Below are 20,565 nucleotides of genomic sequence, written 5' to 3'. Positions count from 1 at the left end.
TCATCTGTGCCACATCAGTGCTCATCTGTGCCACATCCATGCACATCAGTGCTCATCTGTGCCACATCAGTGCTTATCCATGCCACATCAGTGCCACTATAGTGCTTATCAGTGCCCTACAGTGCCTCACAACAGTGTAATGGGTAGTCAGGAAATTAAATTTGTAATTTTATGTCCCAAGAGCACCTGACAGTGCTTCCTGAATGTTGGGCCTCTGTATGTGGCTTGGCTGTGTAAAAGTCTCACGTATGTGGTATCCCCATACTCCGGAGTATTTTGTATTTTGGGGTGTAATTTTTGCTATTTACATAGCATGCTATATGTTAGAAAGATCTTATAAATGAACAACTTTGTGTAAAAAAAAAAAGGCATTTTAATTTTCTTTCTACATTTTCCAAAAACTCGAGGGAAAAAATTACATTTTGACTCATAGATTATGTGTTAGGGTGTTTGCTTTCCAAAATGGGGTCATTTTGTGGGCGTTTCCATTGCCTGGTGCTCCAGGGCCTTCAAAAGTGTGAAAGGTTGACAGGAAATGATATGTGTAATTTATCCTCCTATAATGCCTGGAGGTGCTACATGAATGTTGGACTTCTCTATGTGGCCAGGCTGTGTAAAAGTATCACACATGGTATCACCATACTCAGGAGGAGGAGCAGAATGTATTTTGGGGTGTAGTTGCAAGTATGCCTATACAGCGTGTGAGAAATAACTTGGTAATATGACAGTTTTGTGAAAAAAATCTTCATTTTGCAAATAATTGTGAGAAAAAATAACTTTAAAAAACTCACCATGCCTCTTACTAAATACCTTGGAAGGTCTACTTTCCAAAAAGGGGTAATTTGGGGGGAATTTCTACTTTCCTGGGTTAGTGTTTCAAGAAATGAGATAGGTCGGCAGTACATCAGGCGTGATCAATTTTCAATGATTGGCACCATAGCTTTTAGACTCTATAATCTTCAGAAACACCAAATAATATATACTTATTTGGGTTATTTTTATCAAAGATATGTAGCAGTATAACTTTTGGACAAAATTTATGAAGAAAAATGAATAAATTAGCAAAATTTTCAAAACGAAACAAAAAAACTGCATTTTCTTTACACAATTTTCGGTCTTTTATCATTTACAGCATAAAAAATAAAAAACCCAATGATGAATAAATACCACCAAAAGAAAGCTCTATTTGTGTGAAAAAAGGACATACATTTCATATGAGTACAGTGTCGCATGACTGAGTAGTTGTCATTCAAAATGTGTACTGAAAGCTGAAAATTGGCCTGGTTAGGAAGAGGGTATAAGTGCCCAGTGGGTAAGTGGTTAAGGCTATTTGGCAAGCTATTGCAAGCTAAAAAAAAAAAGGCATGGGTAGCTGCACACTTCTAAAAGTACCATTCAGCAGGAAGAAGTTTTTTTTTTATTATGGCTTAAAGGGCTACATTGAATATGCAAAAATCAGTTACATACCATGCTTGATAGAATTCCTTAAAGCTGCACGTAAAATTAGGAAACAGTGCAATGTAGTCCTATAAAAGTGACATTATGTTCTTTTTGAGGTAGCAGGACAGGTGGTCAGACAGAATGAGGCTGATTTACTGAAAGAGTTTAGAATCTTCACTAAATTGAGTGAATATATACTTCAATTATCCAAAATTGAAACAGATTTCAGTTCACTTTGAATACCCAATCATGTGCAGATGTAAACAGCAATTTTCTTTTTATGAATAGATAATTGATATACACATATATATATATATATATATATATATATATATATATATATATATATATATATATATATATTGTAACAGGTCAACATTTTAGAACCATGTCTTTCTTTTCCCTTAGACAACGATTCTACTTTAACTACATTTATTACAAAAAAAAAACCCTTGCAAATGTCTTCATAAAGTTTGATTGTTTTGTCAGTTTTAATTTCAAACTAGTAGCCCCTTATTTTCAAGATCAGCTTTCTAATGATCTGACATTACATGTCAGATTTTCTATGGATATTCTTATGTTCTTATGCACAGAGGCCATTTGTCTGGGCTGCTACATAAAGGTTATGGATTTTCTAATAGTGGACAGCTCCAGTGACAGCTTTTGAAATGCCAGCAGTATTCATTGGAAGTGACTGCTGTATCTCCGGAAGAAGAGACTTTGGAAACTTCTAACTTTCATTTTTTTTTTCCTGGAAGTTTTCTTCATTTTATAGTCTGAACTCATAGCGTGTCACTTAAAGAAAAAACTTGACACTTGGCATATATATATTGCCAGTTGATGTTTTACCTATGGGAGCTAGACTATGTAAAATACCTTGAAAATTTTGCTGGGAATGCAAATTGTGACATTCCATCTAAGTGTGGGTGGAAGGAGCTTGCCTGACTTTTTTTAAATATTAATGTTTGGAAATCTGACCTGTTCTGTTCTATTTGGAAGGCAGATTTCTGTCAGATTGAATTGGCTTATGTACTGGGGACAGCTGTCTTTCTCTTTAAAAGAGTACTGATTCTAAACTTTACTTTGCAACAGACTGCTTTAAGTGACCTCATAATTATGATTATTATAGGGAGACAGTTAATTTACAATATAATTCAATATAAGAGGAATCAGTAGGCCAATATGTCTTTATTTTATTATTAGCAGACATTGATGATACACCCTAGTCAAAATTAAAGTGGTTCTAAAGCCTAAACATTTTTTACTTTAATGCATCCCCTTTATTAAGGTAAAAAAAATGTTTCAGTATATGTATGGCACTCTTACCCCTTCTATTCTTTCCTGAACCATCATTTGATCCAGCGCTGGGCCCATCTGCAGTGGCCCTCCCCTATCTCACATGCTTTGCTGAGGCATCGGGAGCAATCGGCTCCCACTGCTGTCAGGGCCGAGCCATGCTGTCTGTGTCTATGGATGAGTCAAGCTCACAGATGTGCTACAATAGGATAGGAAGCAGCTTCCTATGGTGACACACCCAAATAAGGAGGAGCCAGGAGCACCAGAGGAGGACCCCAGAAGAGGAGTATCTGTGCTTTTTTTTTCATTTTCTTGCATAGAGCAGGAAGGTATAACCTGTATATTATTTAAGAAAAAACTAGGACTTTAGAGGTTAGAACCTCTGTCAGGTTTCTCTATTTTATACAAAACTAAAAATTGACTTTTGATATGCTTTATGCAATCATGCTAAGACTTTGGTTTTAGTGCCTCAGGCAGACCAGTTACTGCTAACCTGTGGTTCCAGGAACCCCAGTTTTGAAGACATGTGAAACACCAGTCCAGGAATTTTCAAAAAAGCACACACAAATGGCACTTTTCCACTGCAAGTACTGGCTTGGCTCTACTTGGCCCTGCTTGGCCGGTTTGCTTTTCCACTGCATGGTACCGCATGGTACGGTATGGTTTGCTTTTCCACTAAAGTAGTACTAAAGTTAAGTGGGTGGGATAACAACGGGGTGGGTGGGATTCTCTGACCAATCAGTGGCTAGTAGTGGCTGCATGCAAAGGAATGTGGGATATGGTACCGTGTATGGTACCTCTTGGAACCACAATCGAGGTGGTACTGTTTTTGAGAGCCGTACCGTTCTCTTCCATGCAGTGGAAAAGCGCCGCAGTACCGTACCGAACCGTTCCTACACCATACCATGCGGTACCAGCAGTGGAAAAGCACAAAAGCGAGCCGAACCGTTTGGTTCCATGCAGTGGAAAAGCGCCATAAGCTCCATGCTATCTCTTTAATGGTTGATGTTGCACAGAATCTTCTGATTTAAGGAAGCTGACCCATCTAGAAGTATAGATAGTTGATTCCTGAATCAGGTTGCGCTGAATTCCATAAAGATCAGACTGATGGGACAGTCAACGTAAAATTATATTGCAGTTATGCGTACTCCAGAGTAGAGTCTCCAAAAGTTATAACAAAACCTTGGGTGACTTCTCTTTCCAGCATCTACTAATTATTAGTTCTGTATAGAAAACACTTTTAAGATAAGACCTAAGATTGTTCTAAGGTCTGAGAGATTGGAGTGGGCACCAAATGCAATCCAGCAGGAAAAATCATGTTCACTTGAGATCTCAATAAAATTGCAAAACTACTTACAAAGAAAGATCTGTGCTTTGTAAAGTTTAGCAAATACAACTGAACATAAAAGGGACACAGGTTGCAATTATATTCAAATGTGGCTATTGTCCTGTAGACCATACATGTATACATCATATTTCCATTTCTTTCATTTCTATAAATAAAACAATCACAACACATTCAGCTAGTCAGTTATTATGTGTGAGTGTTTGCTATTTTCTTAGGCGCAATCAGTACAATGTATTCATTCGTCAGAACAAAAACATAGATCATTCCCAAACTATACCCAGGCAGTGTCTGTTCTGAGCTGTAACATTAACTTCAAAGCCAGCTATGTCAGAAATTAACAGATAACCCTTAGCCATGGCTGTTTCCTATTAAAAGATCTTAGTTCAGGTCCTAAGACTTCTCCTTTAACACTTGAAAAAAGTTATGTGTACTGAAATACACTGAACAAAATTGCAAACGCAACACTTTTGTTTTTGCCCCCATTTTTCATGAGCTGAACTCAAAGATCTAAGACTTTTTCTATGTACACAAAAGGCCCATTTCTCTCAAATATAGTTCACAAATCGGTCTAAATCTGTGTTAGTGAGCACTTCTCCTTTGCCAAGATAATCAATCCAACTCACAGGTGTGGCATATCAAGATGCTAATTAGACAGCATGATTATTGCACAGGTGTGCCTTAGGCTGGCCACAGTAAAAGGCCACTCTAAAAATGTGCAGCTATATCACACAGCACAATGCCACTGATGTTGCCAGTTTTGAGGGAGCTGTTGCCCCTGAATTGAATGTTAATTTCTCTACAAGAAGCTGTCTCCATAGGCGTTTCAGAGAATTTGGCAGTACATCCAACCGGCCTCACAACCGCAGACCACGTGTAACCACAACAGCCCAGGACCTCAACATCCAGCATCTTCACCTCCAAGATCATCTGAGACCAGCCATCCGGACAGCTGCTGTAACAATCGGTTTGCATAACCAAAGAATTTCTGCACAAACTGTCAGAAACCATCTCAGGGAAGCTCATCTGCATGCTCGTCCTCCTCATTGGGGTCTCCACCTGATTGCAGTTCGTCATCGTAACCAACTTGAGTGGGCAAATGCTCACATTCTATGGCGTCTGGCATTTTGGAGAGGTGTTCTCTTCACAGATGAATGCCGGTTTTTACTGTACAGGGCAAATGGCAGACAGCGTGTATGGCATTGTGTGGGTGAGCGGTTTGCTGATGTCAACGTTGTGGATTGAGTGGACCATGGTGGTGATGCGGTTATGGGGTTATGGTATGGGCAGGGGTATGTTATGAACAACGAACACAGGTGCATTTTATTGATGGCATTTTGAATGCACAGAGATCCTGAGGCCCATTGTTGTGCCATTCAGCCACGATCATCACCTCATGTTGCAGCATGATAATGCACGGCCCCATGTTGCAAGGATCTGTAAACAATTCCTGGAAGCTGAAAACATCCCAATTCTTGCATGGCCAGCATACTCCCTGGACATGTCACCCATTGAGCATGTTTGGGATGCTCTGGATCAGCTTTTCAGGTCCTGCCAATATCCAGCAACTTCGCACAGCCATTGAAGAGGAGTGGACCAACATTCCACAGGCCACAATCAACAACCTGATCAACTCTATGTGAAGGAGATGTATTGCACTGCGTGATAGTGACTGGTTTTCAGACCCCCCCAGACCCCCCCAATACAGTAAAACTGCACATTTTAGAGTGACCTTTTATTGTGGCCAGCCTAAGGCACACCTGTGCAATAATCATGCTGTCTAATCAACATCTTGATATGCCACACCTGTGAGGTGGATGGATTATCTCAGCAAAGGAGAAGTGCTCACTAACACAGATTTAGACAGATTGGTGAACAATATTTTAGAAAACTAGACCTTTTGTGTACATAAAAAAGTCTTAGATCTTTGAGTTCAGCTCATGAAAAATGGGGGCAAAAACAAAAGTGTTGGGTTTAGAATTTTGTTCAGTGTATATGCTATATAGGGTTGTTGTGTAGATTCCGATGAGCATGTCATGTAACACACCTACTCTTTATACTAAGGAGTAAACTCAAGTTCAAAAATATGATGCTGTCACCATTTGCAGTGTACAATAAATGCCCAAATTATGCAATTCTGTATGAAACTTTTGTTATAAAGCACCATAGGAACTAAAACCCATACGCTGTGCTATTAGTGCAAAAAAAGGTTTTAAGGGGTAAAGCTGGATACATTGGGATGAAAGATGTAAGTACAGTCCATGATTTTAAGAATGCCCATCAAAAGTTTTTCAAAATTTTGCTTGCTTTTAACATTCCCTTTTGGAAAGAATGGCCTTTCCTGAATGAAAAACCATATTCACAGTTAGAAATATGTTAATTAAAAAAATAAATTCCATCCTGCCCAAATTCTTTCATTGCTGCAGCCAAAAATTATAGTCAATTTGGCCCTACTAATTATTAGAAAATTGAACAAAAAATGTTAAACTTAATTCTACTAGTGTACGGCCAGCTCTAGTGTATTTAATATTATAATATACGATGGCAAGAAGTAATGTCAGAAATCTTTTGGCCACACATGACATAGCCCAATCCTGCAATTCTTTGCAAGTGTAAACTATGGCTGTTTTACCTTCAGTAGCTGTTTAGTTAGCTTTATTGATTTCAGGGTGCACTTCATTCACTTGGTAATCATACTATACGAAAAGCTCTTGCAACCAGTGAACAGATTTCAGCAGGAACTGGCCAATTTTGAACCATTAATGGGCAGGATGAATATATCAAGTTGACTTGAGTACAACCAGCCTGCCGGATTCTCTTGTGATTATCGCTAGAAGCTCATATAGCCACTAGCGATAATCACTGTCTTCTCCTGGTGGGGACAGCTTCCCCCGCCTGCCCCCGCCAGGAGCAGATAATTGTTTGGTAGGAGGGATTCCTCTGTCAGCACTGTCTGTGTTGATGGGATAATTGTGCAAATTTCTTTCCTGCAACCCGTACCCACGAATACCCCCTAACCCATTCACCAAAAAAGTGTCAAAAAGAATAAAATCACACACACAGTTTTTGACAATTCCTTTATTGAAAATTAAAAAAAACAATGTCCTCTGATGTAGATCCATCGTCACTCACAATGCCTGCTGTACCGCCGGACCCGGAAAAAGAAAAAAAAGCTCTGCCTGCGACTAAGGCTAACCGCCAACTGCTTGCTCTGCCATTTGACAGTTCCTAAAATAAGGGGCGGTGACACCTGGTGCCTTCACCTGGTGACAACACCTTCACATGACATCAACGACCCAGCATGCACCAATTGCTGACGTCACATGGGGGTGGTGCCACAGGTGATGTTGCTGGATGGCTCCGCCTCTTACCAATTTAAGAATGGCAGAGCAGGTAGACGGCGGTTAGCTTTCGTTGCGGATGGAGCTTTTTTTTTTTTTTCTTTTTTTCTGGCCAGCAGTGCTGTGGGAATGGAGATTGATGATAGATCTACATCGGGGGACAGTGTTTTTTTTTTTTTTTTTAATCTATAATTAAGGAATAGTCAAAAACGTGTGCGTGTTTTTATTTCTTTTTGACACTAGCACTTCCCACTGTTCTCAGGAAGAGACCCTTGTCTCAATCAACGTGGGGGCAAGCTGTTATGGGAACATCCCCCCTTTTTCTGGTCTGCCAGATTAAATGCTCAGATAAGGGTCTGGTAAAGATTTTGGGGGGCCCCACACCATTTTTTTTAATTTTGGTGTTTATTTTACATTTTTGTATTGCCGGTAACGGCTTGCAGCTGGGAACATTTATTTAAATTTCTTTTTTTTCTTTTTATATGTTATATGCTGTTATATTTTGCTGCAGCAGGTTTTATATGTGGTACAGATGTGCCACTTTACAAGCAGACTAAGGGGACCCCCTAGGCACTATATTTAAAGAAGTTTTTTATTTTTATTGTTTCACTTTTAAGCATCATTAAAATCAATGCTCCTGTAAAAAAAAATCTTTCTTAAAAAAAATGTTTGCATTTGTAAATGTCCCCCAGGACAGTACCTGGGCCCCCGTACCCTTTTTATGGCCATTAACTTCCATATAAGCCTTCAAAATGGGGACTTTTGATTGAGTTCTCATCTGGGGCCTGAACTTTTTTACATGTTTGGGAGTTCTGGTGTGAACCCATCCAGAGGGTGTTCGCACATCCCTAATAAGTACCTGTAATAAATAAAAAATAAAAAACATAAAAAAGAAAAATGTACGTTTATTGCTCCTACCCAGAAAGCATGCAATTAAAAGGCAATAAATGAACCTTTAGAGAGGAGTACTTTACATAAACTAGCAAACAATGGGAGGTACTTGCCAAATAATTATTGTAATAAAAGGGGTACATATTATAAAAGAGAGAATCACTGATCATTGCCATCCAATCAGGGGAATTCTGTAATATGCGTTAGTGCATATTTGTATTGATCCTTATTCTAATGAATACACGTGTAAATATGAAAAAATTTAAACCAGTGTCCTGCTGTTTGCATCTCTAAAGCATTATTCTGTGAAACCACAAAAGATATTTAAAGTGGTTGTAAACGAACAAGGTTTTTTACCTTCATGCATTGTATGCATGAAAGAAAAAAAACCTTCTGTGTGCAGCAGCCTCCCCAGCCCCCCTAATGCTTACCTGAGCCCCCTCTCCATCCAGTGATGTACACGATAGTTTTGCCTCTCCAGGGAATCGCAATCCTAATTGACTTTTGACAGCCAGTGAGCCAACCAGGAGGCAGAGAGGGCAGGGCCGAGCTGCAGCTCTGTGTGTGAAGGGACACACAGAGCTGTGGGTCGGGGGCATGCCTGCTTGGGTGTCCCCAGAGCCAGCTGCTTGCTGTGGGGGCACCTGGCAAGAGGGAGGAGCCAGGAGCAACGGAGTGGGACCTGAGAAGAGGAGGATCCAGGCTGCTCTGTGCAAAACCATTACACAGAGCAGATAAGTATAACATATTTATTATTTTACTTAAAAAAAAAAAAAAAAAGACTTTTTTGTCACTTTAAAACTGAACTTTGCAAATTACAAAACAAATACCCTGGCAGTTAGACCCTCCTGCAAGGGTTAAATGTTTGTTGCATGGAAAAGCTAGTGGAATAAACTGTAAGTCCTTTTTCCTCGCTTTTCCTCACTATCAGCACTCCTCTCTTCTCTCCGTCACTCTGGGTTGCTAGCCAGCCTTGCCATTCTCACATACAATGCAGGACTGCATTGTATGTGAGAATTCTGTATTGTACAGTATGTGAGGATATTATTGTGTGACCACTGGTTGGAGCACCTTAGGGAAGAGGATACCAGGGGCCGGTCAAACAATGGGCTGGAGTGAAAAATAAGATAAGTATTACAGTATGTTTCTTTACCCCCAGACCTAATGAACTGTTAAGCCTTGCAGTACAAGGAGGTCCCACTGCAAGGGTATTTTTTTCTGGTGCCTGGAATTGGGAATAGAACAACAAAAAAATTGAAATATTGTATTCTCATAAGATATATATTTTTTTTGTTTTTAAGGAAAAGTTTAGTATATTCATCTTTTTTTTTTTTTTTTTTAAATATACTGTACATGTAAATTCAATTAAAAAAGGGATTTTCAGTTAATTGTTTGTATTTATATGTAAATTGGGACAGCAATATTTTCTAAGATTTTTGTTAAAATTTGACCAGAGTTTTATTTCTGTAAAGTTTCTAGGTTGGATTCTTAAATGCTAAGTATGTGCGTGCATTTCCTGATTTTATAAATTGGAGATCAGTTTACTGAAAAGGTGATCATTAGGGCAAGCTACATAGGCAGTCACCTAAAAGCGACAAGTTAAACAGTCCAGCTGTTTTATGCCTTAGATATACATAATTTACCATTTCTGTAAGCTATAGTGCCAGGAGAATAACTAGAGATTTTTGCCCCTCCCTTGAAAAAAATGATGCATTTATTTTCCTAATACAAAACTAGTCTTGCATGCAATATCTCCCTTGGCACCATGGCAGCTGTGCTTCTGGTAAAAATATATGTAAAAATCATAACTGAGGAAATAAATTGCCTTAAATATAGGCCTCAAAGGTATATTTGCAGCTGCATTCCAGGTAGATATACACAGTTTCAGCTCTGTATTGATTAATACACCTTTATTTTTTTGAAATGCAAGCAGTGACTTGATAATAGTGTTCTGAAATTCTCTATACAGCAGCATTTAGACTGGTAGAGGGAGGGGCGGTACTGGCCAATTAGGTGTGGGGCATACAAAGGTGCTGGCAAAGAGCTTGCTGATAGGAGGAGGAAGCGGACTGAGCAGAAAGATAACCTTGTCAGTCTCTCAAATCAGTAGGCTGGGGTAGGAGAGAGATTGTATTATTTGTGTCTGTAAACCTCTAAAAATGAAAAATGAACAAAGCACATCCTTCTATATTATGTACTTGCCTAAATCCAAAGCTCCTAGTGTGATTAGTGTGATTTATGACCACTGTATTTTTCCTTTGCTATATACAAGAGTCACTTCTGCCAGGGTATGCTGACTCCAAATAATCAGGGTTGGTGGGGAGGGGGGCTTAAGCACAACACCTGTGATTGACAGCCTTAGATCTGCATTTTTCTCTGTGTCTGTTCCCTCTACTCAATCTCAGGTTACACTCAGCTCCCTGCTCTATGCTGTGCAATGTGTGAGATCAATTCCCCGCTCCCTTCCTCTGGAAGCTCAGAAATGCTGTATAAACTGTACACAAGTCCAGAGAGCAGAGGGCTGTAGATAAACAGGTACAACTTATGTAGGAGGATTTGTTTCATCCCTATATATCACCTGAGGCTAGGCACTTTACTGGGCTTATGTAAAGGTTTACAACCACTTTAGCTGTAAGTGGTGACATCTGCCTCATTGCTGTATGTTGTGTGCTAGAGCTTTATAAATCTCAGGACTGGATGGACAGAAATCCAAATGAATCAGCAGTAAATGCAGCTCCAATATATATAAGGCTTTAAATAAATATAATATAATATAATATAATATATATATAAAGCTTTAAATATCTTTTTCAGTTTCCCAATGTAAAATTGTACCCCCTGCCATTGCTCTCTGGACAGCTTACGGCCTCATGTATGTCTTTAACCTATAAGATTTTAACAATATCACAAATTATTACATTTTTATCTTTTAAAGATGCTTTCAAAATCAATCGAACAACTCCGCCAGCCTGGAAGCCATCTGGAGGAATCTGAAGAAGAACAGCATAGCGATTATCTGATGCAAGAAGAGAAGGTGTCCTCCTCGGTTAGCCTAAGAAGTTACAGCAGTTTTGACATCAGAACTGACCACCTCAGACCCGTGAAGGTGAAAGAGGAGCCACCGGACAGCGACGATGAAAGCCGAACACCACCTGAATCTTTTCACAAAACGGCTTTTATGCAACAGGTAATAGGCAAAGAATTAGCCCCAGGATTCGTTATTAAAGTTGTCCTTTGAACTTTAGGATTGGCTAAGAAAAAGAAAGCCCCTGCTATTATGTAAATAGACATTTTTTATTTTAATATGGTAATACAGGTTCTTTTTTTTTAGTAAAGCTGGTCAAATACTAGATTTGGAAACATCCTTATCAATGTGCAAACATTTGCAAATTAAATTCTCAGTACTCAGTATTAGATGACTGGACAAATGTCTTTCGATATAGGGGGAGAATGGAATTTCCTAAACAAAAAAAGCATAGACTAGTAGAAATTTGTTTTTTTTTCGAGAAAAAAAAATGTTCACCCTGCTCCTTCAAGTTTTTTCATCAGTATGGTTGAAAACAAATGTCGATTTGAGCGCACTAACAATTAGAAAGCCGAATTAATGTCCTTAAAAAAAAAAAGTTAACAAAATTCTATTAGTGTATGGCCAGCTTGAGCTTTAGGCCTCATGCACACAGGGTGCTTTGAGAAACAAGCTGCAAAGCCAGTACCGCCGCCAGGAAAAATCGGCTGTAAAAAAACGCTTTTAGAAGCATTTGGCATTGGCGTTGATGCTCATTAACCACTTCCCGACCACCCGCTGCCTTTTTACTGCGGCAGGGTGGCTCTCCTGCGCAAACTGACGCAGACCTAGGTAGGTCACACGTGGGAAGCTCGGGGGCGAGCGCACCCCGTGGGTGGCTCGCTTCCGTCCCTACTGGGCAGCAGGGAAGCCAATGCACAGGTCAGGCAGCTCCGATTGCCGCCTGACAACCACGATCGCTCCCCGCTGAGAGAGAAGGACAGTCGGCTATTGTAAACACAGCTGACCGTTTTCTCCCTGAAATGATCATGGAGCCCCTGTGATCCTTCTATAAAGGATCACATGTCTCTATGGTCATTTCAGAAGTCACACCCCCCCCCACAGTTAGAATAATTCCCCTAGGCTCACATTTAACCCCTTGATCACCCACAGGGTTAACCTCTTCCCTGGCAATGGCATTATTACAGTAACAGTGCATATTTTTAGCACTAATTACTGTAGTAATGTCACTGGTCCCCCCAAAAGTGCCAAAAATGTCAGTTAGGGGTCCGCTGCAATGTCGCAGTCCCTCAAAAAATCGCAGATCGCCGCCATTACTAGTAAAAAAAAAAAAAAAAACAATAAAAATTACACAAATCTTTCCCGTAGTTAGTAGACGCAATAACTTTTGTGCAAACCAATCAAAATACGCTTATTGCGATTTTTTTTTTACCAAAAATATGTAGCAGAAAACAAATTTACCTAAAATGTTAAAAAATTTAGATTTTTACTTTTTTTTTTTTTGAGAATGTCATATAAAAGAATGTGAAAAATATATATTTTTTTTTTCAAAATTGTCGCTCTTTTTTTTGTTTATAGCGCAAAAAAATAAAAATCGCACAGGGGATCAAATACCACCAAAAGAAAGCACTATTTGTGGGAATAAAAGGACATCAATTTTATTTGGGTACAGCGTCGCACGACCCGCGCAATTATCTGTTAAAACAGTGCCGAATCGCAAAATAGGGCCTGGTCAGAAAGGGGGCAAATCTTTCCTGTTTTAAAGTGGTTAACCATGTTAGCATTTAGGAGCGTTTCTCTGCCCTCTTCTATTTTCCACTCCCAAATCCAAATTCTACAGCTTAAAAAAAAATGGACACATAGAATACCATGGAGAGGTATTTTTAAGCTGTAAAAAAAAAAAACCTGATGCCCCTGAGATGCCCCTAGGAGCAGCTGTAAAAACGTCCTGTGTGCATGAGGCCTTAGTGCTAAAGGAAATCACAGCTAAGGATCAACTTACATATTTAAAAAGGGAATTACACCTACTATCCAGAAATATTTATTTTCGGAAAAAAAAAATTCTGAACTCTAGACAGATATAAAAATCCCGCTTCCAGTTCAACGCTGTGAACGTGCTTATGGGACAAAAAAGCACAGGCATATTCTTATCTGTGTGCTGCTGTTCCTCCATTGTCCATTCTGAAGGTTGGAGGTCCCTGACTAAACTGTATTTTTTAGCTGAAGTACAGAAAGGGAAGATGACTGGCTTGGCAGGACCATCTGGTAGGGGTGCTTGGGTAAGGATACTGACTGAACAGAATTACAAATTCTTTGGTAGACATTTGGTAGACATTTTTGTGAGAACCTTTTATTGAGTTTACAGACAAGCTTAAATTGCCTCCTTTTTTGTGGGCTGCTATAAATTTATGAAAAGTTGACAGTCCTGCTCCGGTATATCTATGCCAGGGACCGCATGATGCATTTTCAGCTAATTTCCTGCATTGGGTGGGATGAGGTGTAAAGTTTAATTATTAGGGATGAGATTTAAGCCTTGTACACACTGCTAGCTTTTTTCGTTCAACTCAGCGGGCTGAATGAAAAAAAAAAAACTGACAGCTCAGGTCAGAGACGCTATACTAACATCTGATGTTTGTACAGCCATCTCCACTGCCATTCTATTGTGTTCTGACAGGGTAACAGCTCCCCGGCCAGAACACTCCGGTGAGTGCTGATCAGGAACTGGTCAGCAGACCTTATTCGGTTATGCCCGTTCAGCTGCCTTCTATCAGACCAGCTGCAGACCACATGGGCTGAATGTCAACCGGTTTCAATCGAACCAGCCGGTGCCACCCGACATTCGGCCCGCATGTACGGGGCTTTAGCAGTAGAGAGAGGAATTAGCATGTAATTGCCTTTCTTTGGCACCACTAAGGCTAAGTTCACATGTAGGCGTTTTGGGGCGTTTTTGGGGAGTTTTTCTGCTCTAGGATCAGCTCAAAAAATGCCCAACAAGACAAATCCTATTCATTTCAATGGCCCTTGTTCACATCTGAGCATTTTGACATTTTAAGCAAAACGCCCAATGCTCAAAAAAGTACATGAGCTTCTTTTTGGGCAGATTACAGGCGTTTTTATTTTTTTCCATTGGTCACTAGTCAACCTAAAAACGCCTGTACAAAAACGCCTGTAAAAACGCTTGAAAAACGCCCATAAAAACGCCTGAAAAAATGCCTGTAAATAGCAACGCCAAGATGTGAACATAGCCTTAGTGTGAAGAGCTCCATGTTGCCTTATCTAGAGAACTCCAGATGTTAAACATTCTGGATTACATTGGCTGTATACTGTATGTTTCTGTATAATTATTGTAAACTTTAGATTTGAAGAAAACAAGCTAATCAAGGCTAATTTTACAAAGGTATGTATGGCATATCTTTTTCTTATAAATATTTTGCTCAACTATGTTTTAATTTTTTTTTAAATGAACACAAAAGTTAAAATAAATCTAGTGAGGACAAAGAGGTCTCCCATCATTCTAAACTTTCCACCCATCAATTTTGGGGCAGTTTTTTCAGAGCGGGAATTTTTGTTTTTCTGGGAAAAAAAAAAAAACATCATTATGGGAAATGACATTGCTAACTTATTTCACTCCTGGGTTTTTATACAGTACATATTCTTATTAGACTATTTGGTAAAGAGCTGAACTGGAACTAGAGGGTGCATATTGGGTGCCCTAAAACATGATCCACAAGCTTGGTGTAAGTGAGTGTCTCACCAAGTAGTGAAAAGAACTTAAGGACTGTCCTAAAATCAAGTGCAAATTCCTTTAGACACAAAATATGAACATTTAAAAATCTCTTGATTCCATTTTCACAGGCAGTTAAAACAAAATGCATGAATATGAACTTTGCAGTTGTTGAGTAACAGTATTGCTTGTTTGAGGAAGGTGTTGTACTAATGGGGAAAAACTTTTCTAACCTGTCTTGGCTTTAAAGGAATGTTTGAAAAATTCCCAAGACAGCTTTAAAAGTTTGGTAGAATGCTGATATTGTTTAATGCACACAACAGAAATTCACAATTCGGTATCATACAAATATATTTTAATATAACACACAAAATACATGATACTTTCCAGTATTATTAAACATGTAATACTTGGCTTGCATATTTTTCTTCCAGTGTTCTCAGTTGTCAGTATAGCTAAGCTATGGTTCACAGCCTATATGCTGTAAGATCTTAGTCCATATATTTGGTATTCAAAGATGTTGTGTTCTGGTTTCTTTATTTTAGGCATTACATTTTGGCTACTTTATTCTAAATTGAGGAGAGTATTAATTATTCTTGTTGCACAGTGTTCCTTTATACAGTAAACATAAAGGGACCAGAACACTGGCCAATGTGGTAATTGATTTATGGGCAACTGTAAGAATGTTGTCTTGGCCATTACTTGGAGGCCACCACAGCTCCTTGTGGGAAGAACTCTCCTCCATACCCCACATGACATGATATTAAAAGGATAGTCAGTTTCAATGTAATCTTATAATGACTAGACTTTCACTATCACCTTCAACAACATTTAGGAGTCCATCCCATTGCATACCTTTGTAATGCTTATTATTGTCATCAACAAATTCTACAAAATTGTGTAAATAATATCATGCTAAACAGTCTATTTTATATGTGAATTTGTCTTAAATAATATTCTGCCATGTTGTTTTTATGTTATGCAGTCATACATATGCTTACTCAAGTTGCAAACCACATTTTCTATATGATTTCTAGGTAATGGAAATATACAGTTTGCCTAATTTCTAATTAGGTGTTAATTTTTATAGCTATAATTTATTTTTTGTAGAGAATCGTGTTGTATGACATATTTACATTTTTTTTTTTTTTTTTTTAAGAAATGCTTATGTTAATGGAAGCTGCTGTGTTGGAAATAGATCTGGAAGCCTAATAGAAGTTCACTGTAGACAGATGTGTGAATAAGATTAGCAAACATTGAATGGGGTAATTAGACATATTTATATATAAAGCTGCTATTCACAAATATATTGTAAATATAAATGCATTTATAAGAATGCATTTGAACTAAAGAGATGTAAAATACCTTTTTGATCTTTGGAAACAATGTACTGCCTAAAATACCCTGCCATCTTTGTGAAAAAATGATGGGTATGTTTATTAGGAATGCATATATAGCAACAAATTTCAGTAGGCCACAGAAGCCAATCACAGACTCACAGTCATTGGGCTAACCATGCCTAAGTGCTGAAAGCTGATTTTCCATTAGTTGATATACAGTACTGCATATCTTGGCCCTTTGGGCTTTATCAATTAAATCATCACATGTAATGCAATAGACAGTAATTTTTTTCTTACATAATATTAGTTATTGAAAAGCTATTGCAATTGCAAAAATGTTCATAAAATGTAATTTTTATAGAAACTGTTTCTGAAATAACTATAAAATGCATTGATGCAAATTTAAATATTAGGGGACATTTTTTCCATATGTATGTTTCTATTTTTTGTTTCCATTTTTTTATTCTTCGGAGAGGTCGGTTCTTGCCAACAGTTTGCCAACCACAAAAGATTGAAATATGCAGAGGAGTTCAGAAACATTTTGCTCATTCTTAATTGAGGTGTATATATTTTTTAACTCACTTGAATTTGGGGTTTACTGTATGTTTTGGGAATTTCATGCCATACCGATATAGGAGATATTGACATAGATCATTAGTCATAAATAAATATTTTTATGTAATTAATTTTCACATTGCATTTTGACAAAAGAAACATGTAAAAAAAATCACTGGTTGCATCAAATTAAATAATATATTTCCACTATGTATATTACATTTATTATATTGTATTTATTTTCACCATTAGTGGTGATTTTGTGTTTTATGTTTTGTAAATAGATTATGTTTATGTTATTTTTACTTTATGTTATTTTGTTAATTTTAAAATAAAGTTGTACCTTGTTTTTTTAATGTTTTTTTGTTCTGCTGTTTGTTTATTCTTTTAATTTCACACTCCAAACATAGAACATTCTTTAAGGCTAGGTTCACACTTGTGTGGGTGGTTGCGGGTGCGCGACAGCATGATAGCGCCTCTTCCCGTACTCCCAACCAACCGCAGAAAGCAAACATGCGCTGCTCCTTTGCAATCGAACAGAGCTGCCAATTATTCTTAATGGCACTGCCAAGCCATGCCATGCTATGCTGTGTTTTTGGGTTGGCACTGCCAAGCCTTGCCATGCCGTGTTTTCGGGTGCGGGAAATCGCATGGTGCAAAAGCACCATGCAATTTCCCTCCAGCTGCATTTTAAATGTGGTGCAGGAACCCTTTTCCTGTATGAAATGCAAACACAACTGAATGAGCTGCCATGCCCATGCAAACGCGGCTCGCAGCATTTATGTGAACCAGGCTTGTATGGATGTTTAATCGAGCACCAGTAAATCCCAGCAATACAGCAGTAAATCTAAGCAATTGCCTCTTACAAGAAGACTATTTAAAAACATTATTGTCCTAAGTTTTGTTCAAACTTATTTTTGATGTGACATTTTTGTTAGCTTTACCCAATTTTCAGAGTTTTACAGATTCTTTCTTTAGTGGCTATTTGTATACCAGATAGTGGGATTAATTTACCAAGATAGTAAAGCTAGTAGTGTCCCTTCTCAAGGCCTTAGGGCTGATTTAACAATGGAGTACTGAGTGTTCACAATGCAAAGTACGTGCTCACCTACCTTAGTAAATATGATGTTTTTTCATGGTAAATATGCAGTCACATGCCAGGAATTAAAAAAAAACACACAGGATTTTGCTTGCATGTGATTGGATGACTGACATGAACACAACTTCACCTTATTGACTAAGCTAAGTTTACATACCTTTGCATTGTGAACACGTAATGTTTACTTTGCAAATGTACATCTTCGCTTCCTGGTTTCAAGACATACTGTATATCCCAGGAGTCTTCAGGAGGAAAGGTTTTCTCAGATAAGCACACCCTCCTGTCTGCATGCCTGAGCTGTGGGCAGATGGATTCCAAGAAGTAAATGCTAAGTGAATAATCTGCCCTTTCTGATCAGAAATGTTAGGTGGTGTTTTTCAAAGTGATTCCTCCGCAAAAGAAAGCATGGAGACATGGATGGATGGAGAGTTTGCTCAGTGCGCTATATAACATCTATAAAAACATCACCCTCTACACGCAAAAACTGTGTATTTTTATTTTTATGTATTTTTCTAGTTTTGGATAGTTTAGGGAAGGGCAAAACCATGCCAGTTTTTATTTTTATCCCACTGGAGAGATTTCCTCTCACTTCTTATCCTGCAGACACAATAGGAAGATATAGGAAATCTATCAAAAGTGAAGGAAATCCCCTTTTGGCAGTTGTCATGACAACAGGTATCCCCATTGGAATACTTTCCCTCTATTTCTGTTCTGGTGACAACTCACAATTTTGGATTATCCCTCCCTTTCACTCCCAGTAACAATGATAATTAGGGGCAATAAGAGATTATGACTCTTTCCAGTGCGGACTTAGGTAGCAACAGAAACCTGAGAAGAGTCCTAAATATTCCACCATTTTGTCTTTAGATATACTGTAAAAGTGAATTCTAGGAAAAAAACATATATGCGCATTTGCTATAAAAACTTAAAGAAGTATGACCAACAATTTTTGGCCATATTTTTCTTCTGCTTCTTACTTTTGCTCTTCTGTGACCCAGAATCACAGAGCAGTTCCAGGCTCTGGAAGGATCACAACCATATTGTTGGGATCCACCCAGCTGTCTGATTGACAGCTAGCTCCAGCTCTGCATGCGGCTGAGACCCGAAGCCAGCTGCACCCCCCTCCCTCCAGTCTGCCGTTCAGTGAGCGCTAGAGGGGCAGAGAGGAGAGCAGTGATTGACTCTGAGAAGACTAAGAACTGAGTGATCAGCAGTCACAAGCCTGCTCAATTCTTGGTCTTAGAGATGACCTGTGATGGCTGCTTTATCACACCAATGCTGCAGCATTGAGCACTCATAATGCTTATTTAACTACCCAGATTGAGGTGTGTTTCATTGGTAGACTTTGCAGTGATAATAAATAAAAACTAGCTTTCATTCAAATTACACTCCTGGCTCTAGTGCACTGCAGGCAGTAAAGACTCTACATTGCTCTACATTGTCCATTCATAAAACACCTTGTATCCCTTTTATAGAATACAAGGTGTTCTATGATTGGACAAGGGGCATTTAAACATCATAATCTTCCCTCCTCCAACCACGAAAACGACTTGTTTTTGTAACGTTCCTGGTGGTGGAGCACGAAGCATTGAGGAAGGCCTCTCTTACAGTCCTGGCTCTGAAGTCCCTGGTAGGGTGAAAGGGAATGCCGGAGCTCAGAGTGGCACGAGTTCCTGGAAAGTCTCTGGTTGGCAGTTGCTGGGGTGCGCTGGAAGGCAGGAATAACAGGACTGGACATGCTGGTGGAGGAACAGGAGCCAGTGAAGGATGCAGATAGGCTGGTGCAGATGCAGGATAGGCACAAGGCAGAGTCGGACAGTCCAGGTCAGCAACTAGTGGGCAGATCAGGTTCAGATGGCAGGCTGGAGGATAGCCGGAGTCAGTAACAGCCAAGCAGATGAGCAGAAGGAGCAGGCAGAAGCTTTTTCCAGGGGCAGGCCAGGGGTTGGTACAGGCTGCGTTCAGGCACAGTCAGAGACAAAATTAGGTGGCAAGAACAGCAGAAACAGATAATAGGAACACAGGAAACATAATACTGTAGACTAAATGACACTAATACACTTCACTAGTGCAGTTTAAATAGCCTTTCTGGCGCCAATGCGCGTTTGTGCACCCGCTATCTGGCCACGGGCATGATTTCTCAGGCTTGTTTGTCTGTTTACACAAATGTTTCTTTCCTGACAGTTGTACTGGTGCTAATTAGGGATGATCGAACGGTTCGGGTCTACCATCGGTTCGGCCCGAACATTGGGTGTTCGAGGTTCGGCCGAATTTAGAACTTTTTGCCCAAAAAGTTTGGAATTCGGCAACCAGAACCGACCAAAATGCAATGCTTCAGGAAATGGGCTTTAAAAGCCCGTGATTGGACCAGAACCATTAGCAAAAGCCAATTGAGGGGGCAGGAGAATGCTAGGAATGTGATTGGAGTGACTAGGGGGTCCCTAGACCAATCATTAGTGAATACGCCCCCCAGTATATAAGATAGCCCCCGCCATATTCCTAGCATTGT

General features: G+C 39.1%; 1 protein-coding gene across 1 annotated transcript in view; it reads left to right on the top strand.

Annotated features, from left to right (window-relative positions):
- The window catches only part of LOC309556060 (histone deacetylase 9-like), an 861,320-nt gene that overhangs the window by 754,121 nt on the left and 86,634 nt on the right, over positions 1 to 20,565 (top strand). The window contains exon 14 of the mRNA XM_082258372.1: positions 11,249 to 11,500. Coding sequence (XP_082114498.1) covers positions 11,249 to 11,500 — 252 coding nt within the window. The remainder of the gene's footprint in view (positions 1 to 11,248; positions 11,501 to 20,565) is intronic.

The sequence above is a fragment of the Pelophylax lessonae genome (assembly GCF_965119305.1).
Source record: "Pelophylax lessonae genome assembly, chromosome: 5".
Lineage (NCBI taxonomy): Eukaryota > Metazoa > Chordata > Amphibia > Anura > Ranidae > Pelophylax > Pelophylax lessonae.
The sequence above is the reverse complement of the archived record's forward strand: the minus strand, read 5'-3'. Positions and strand labels throughout refer to the sequence as shown.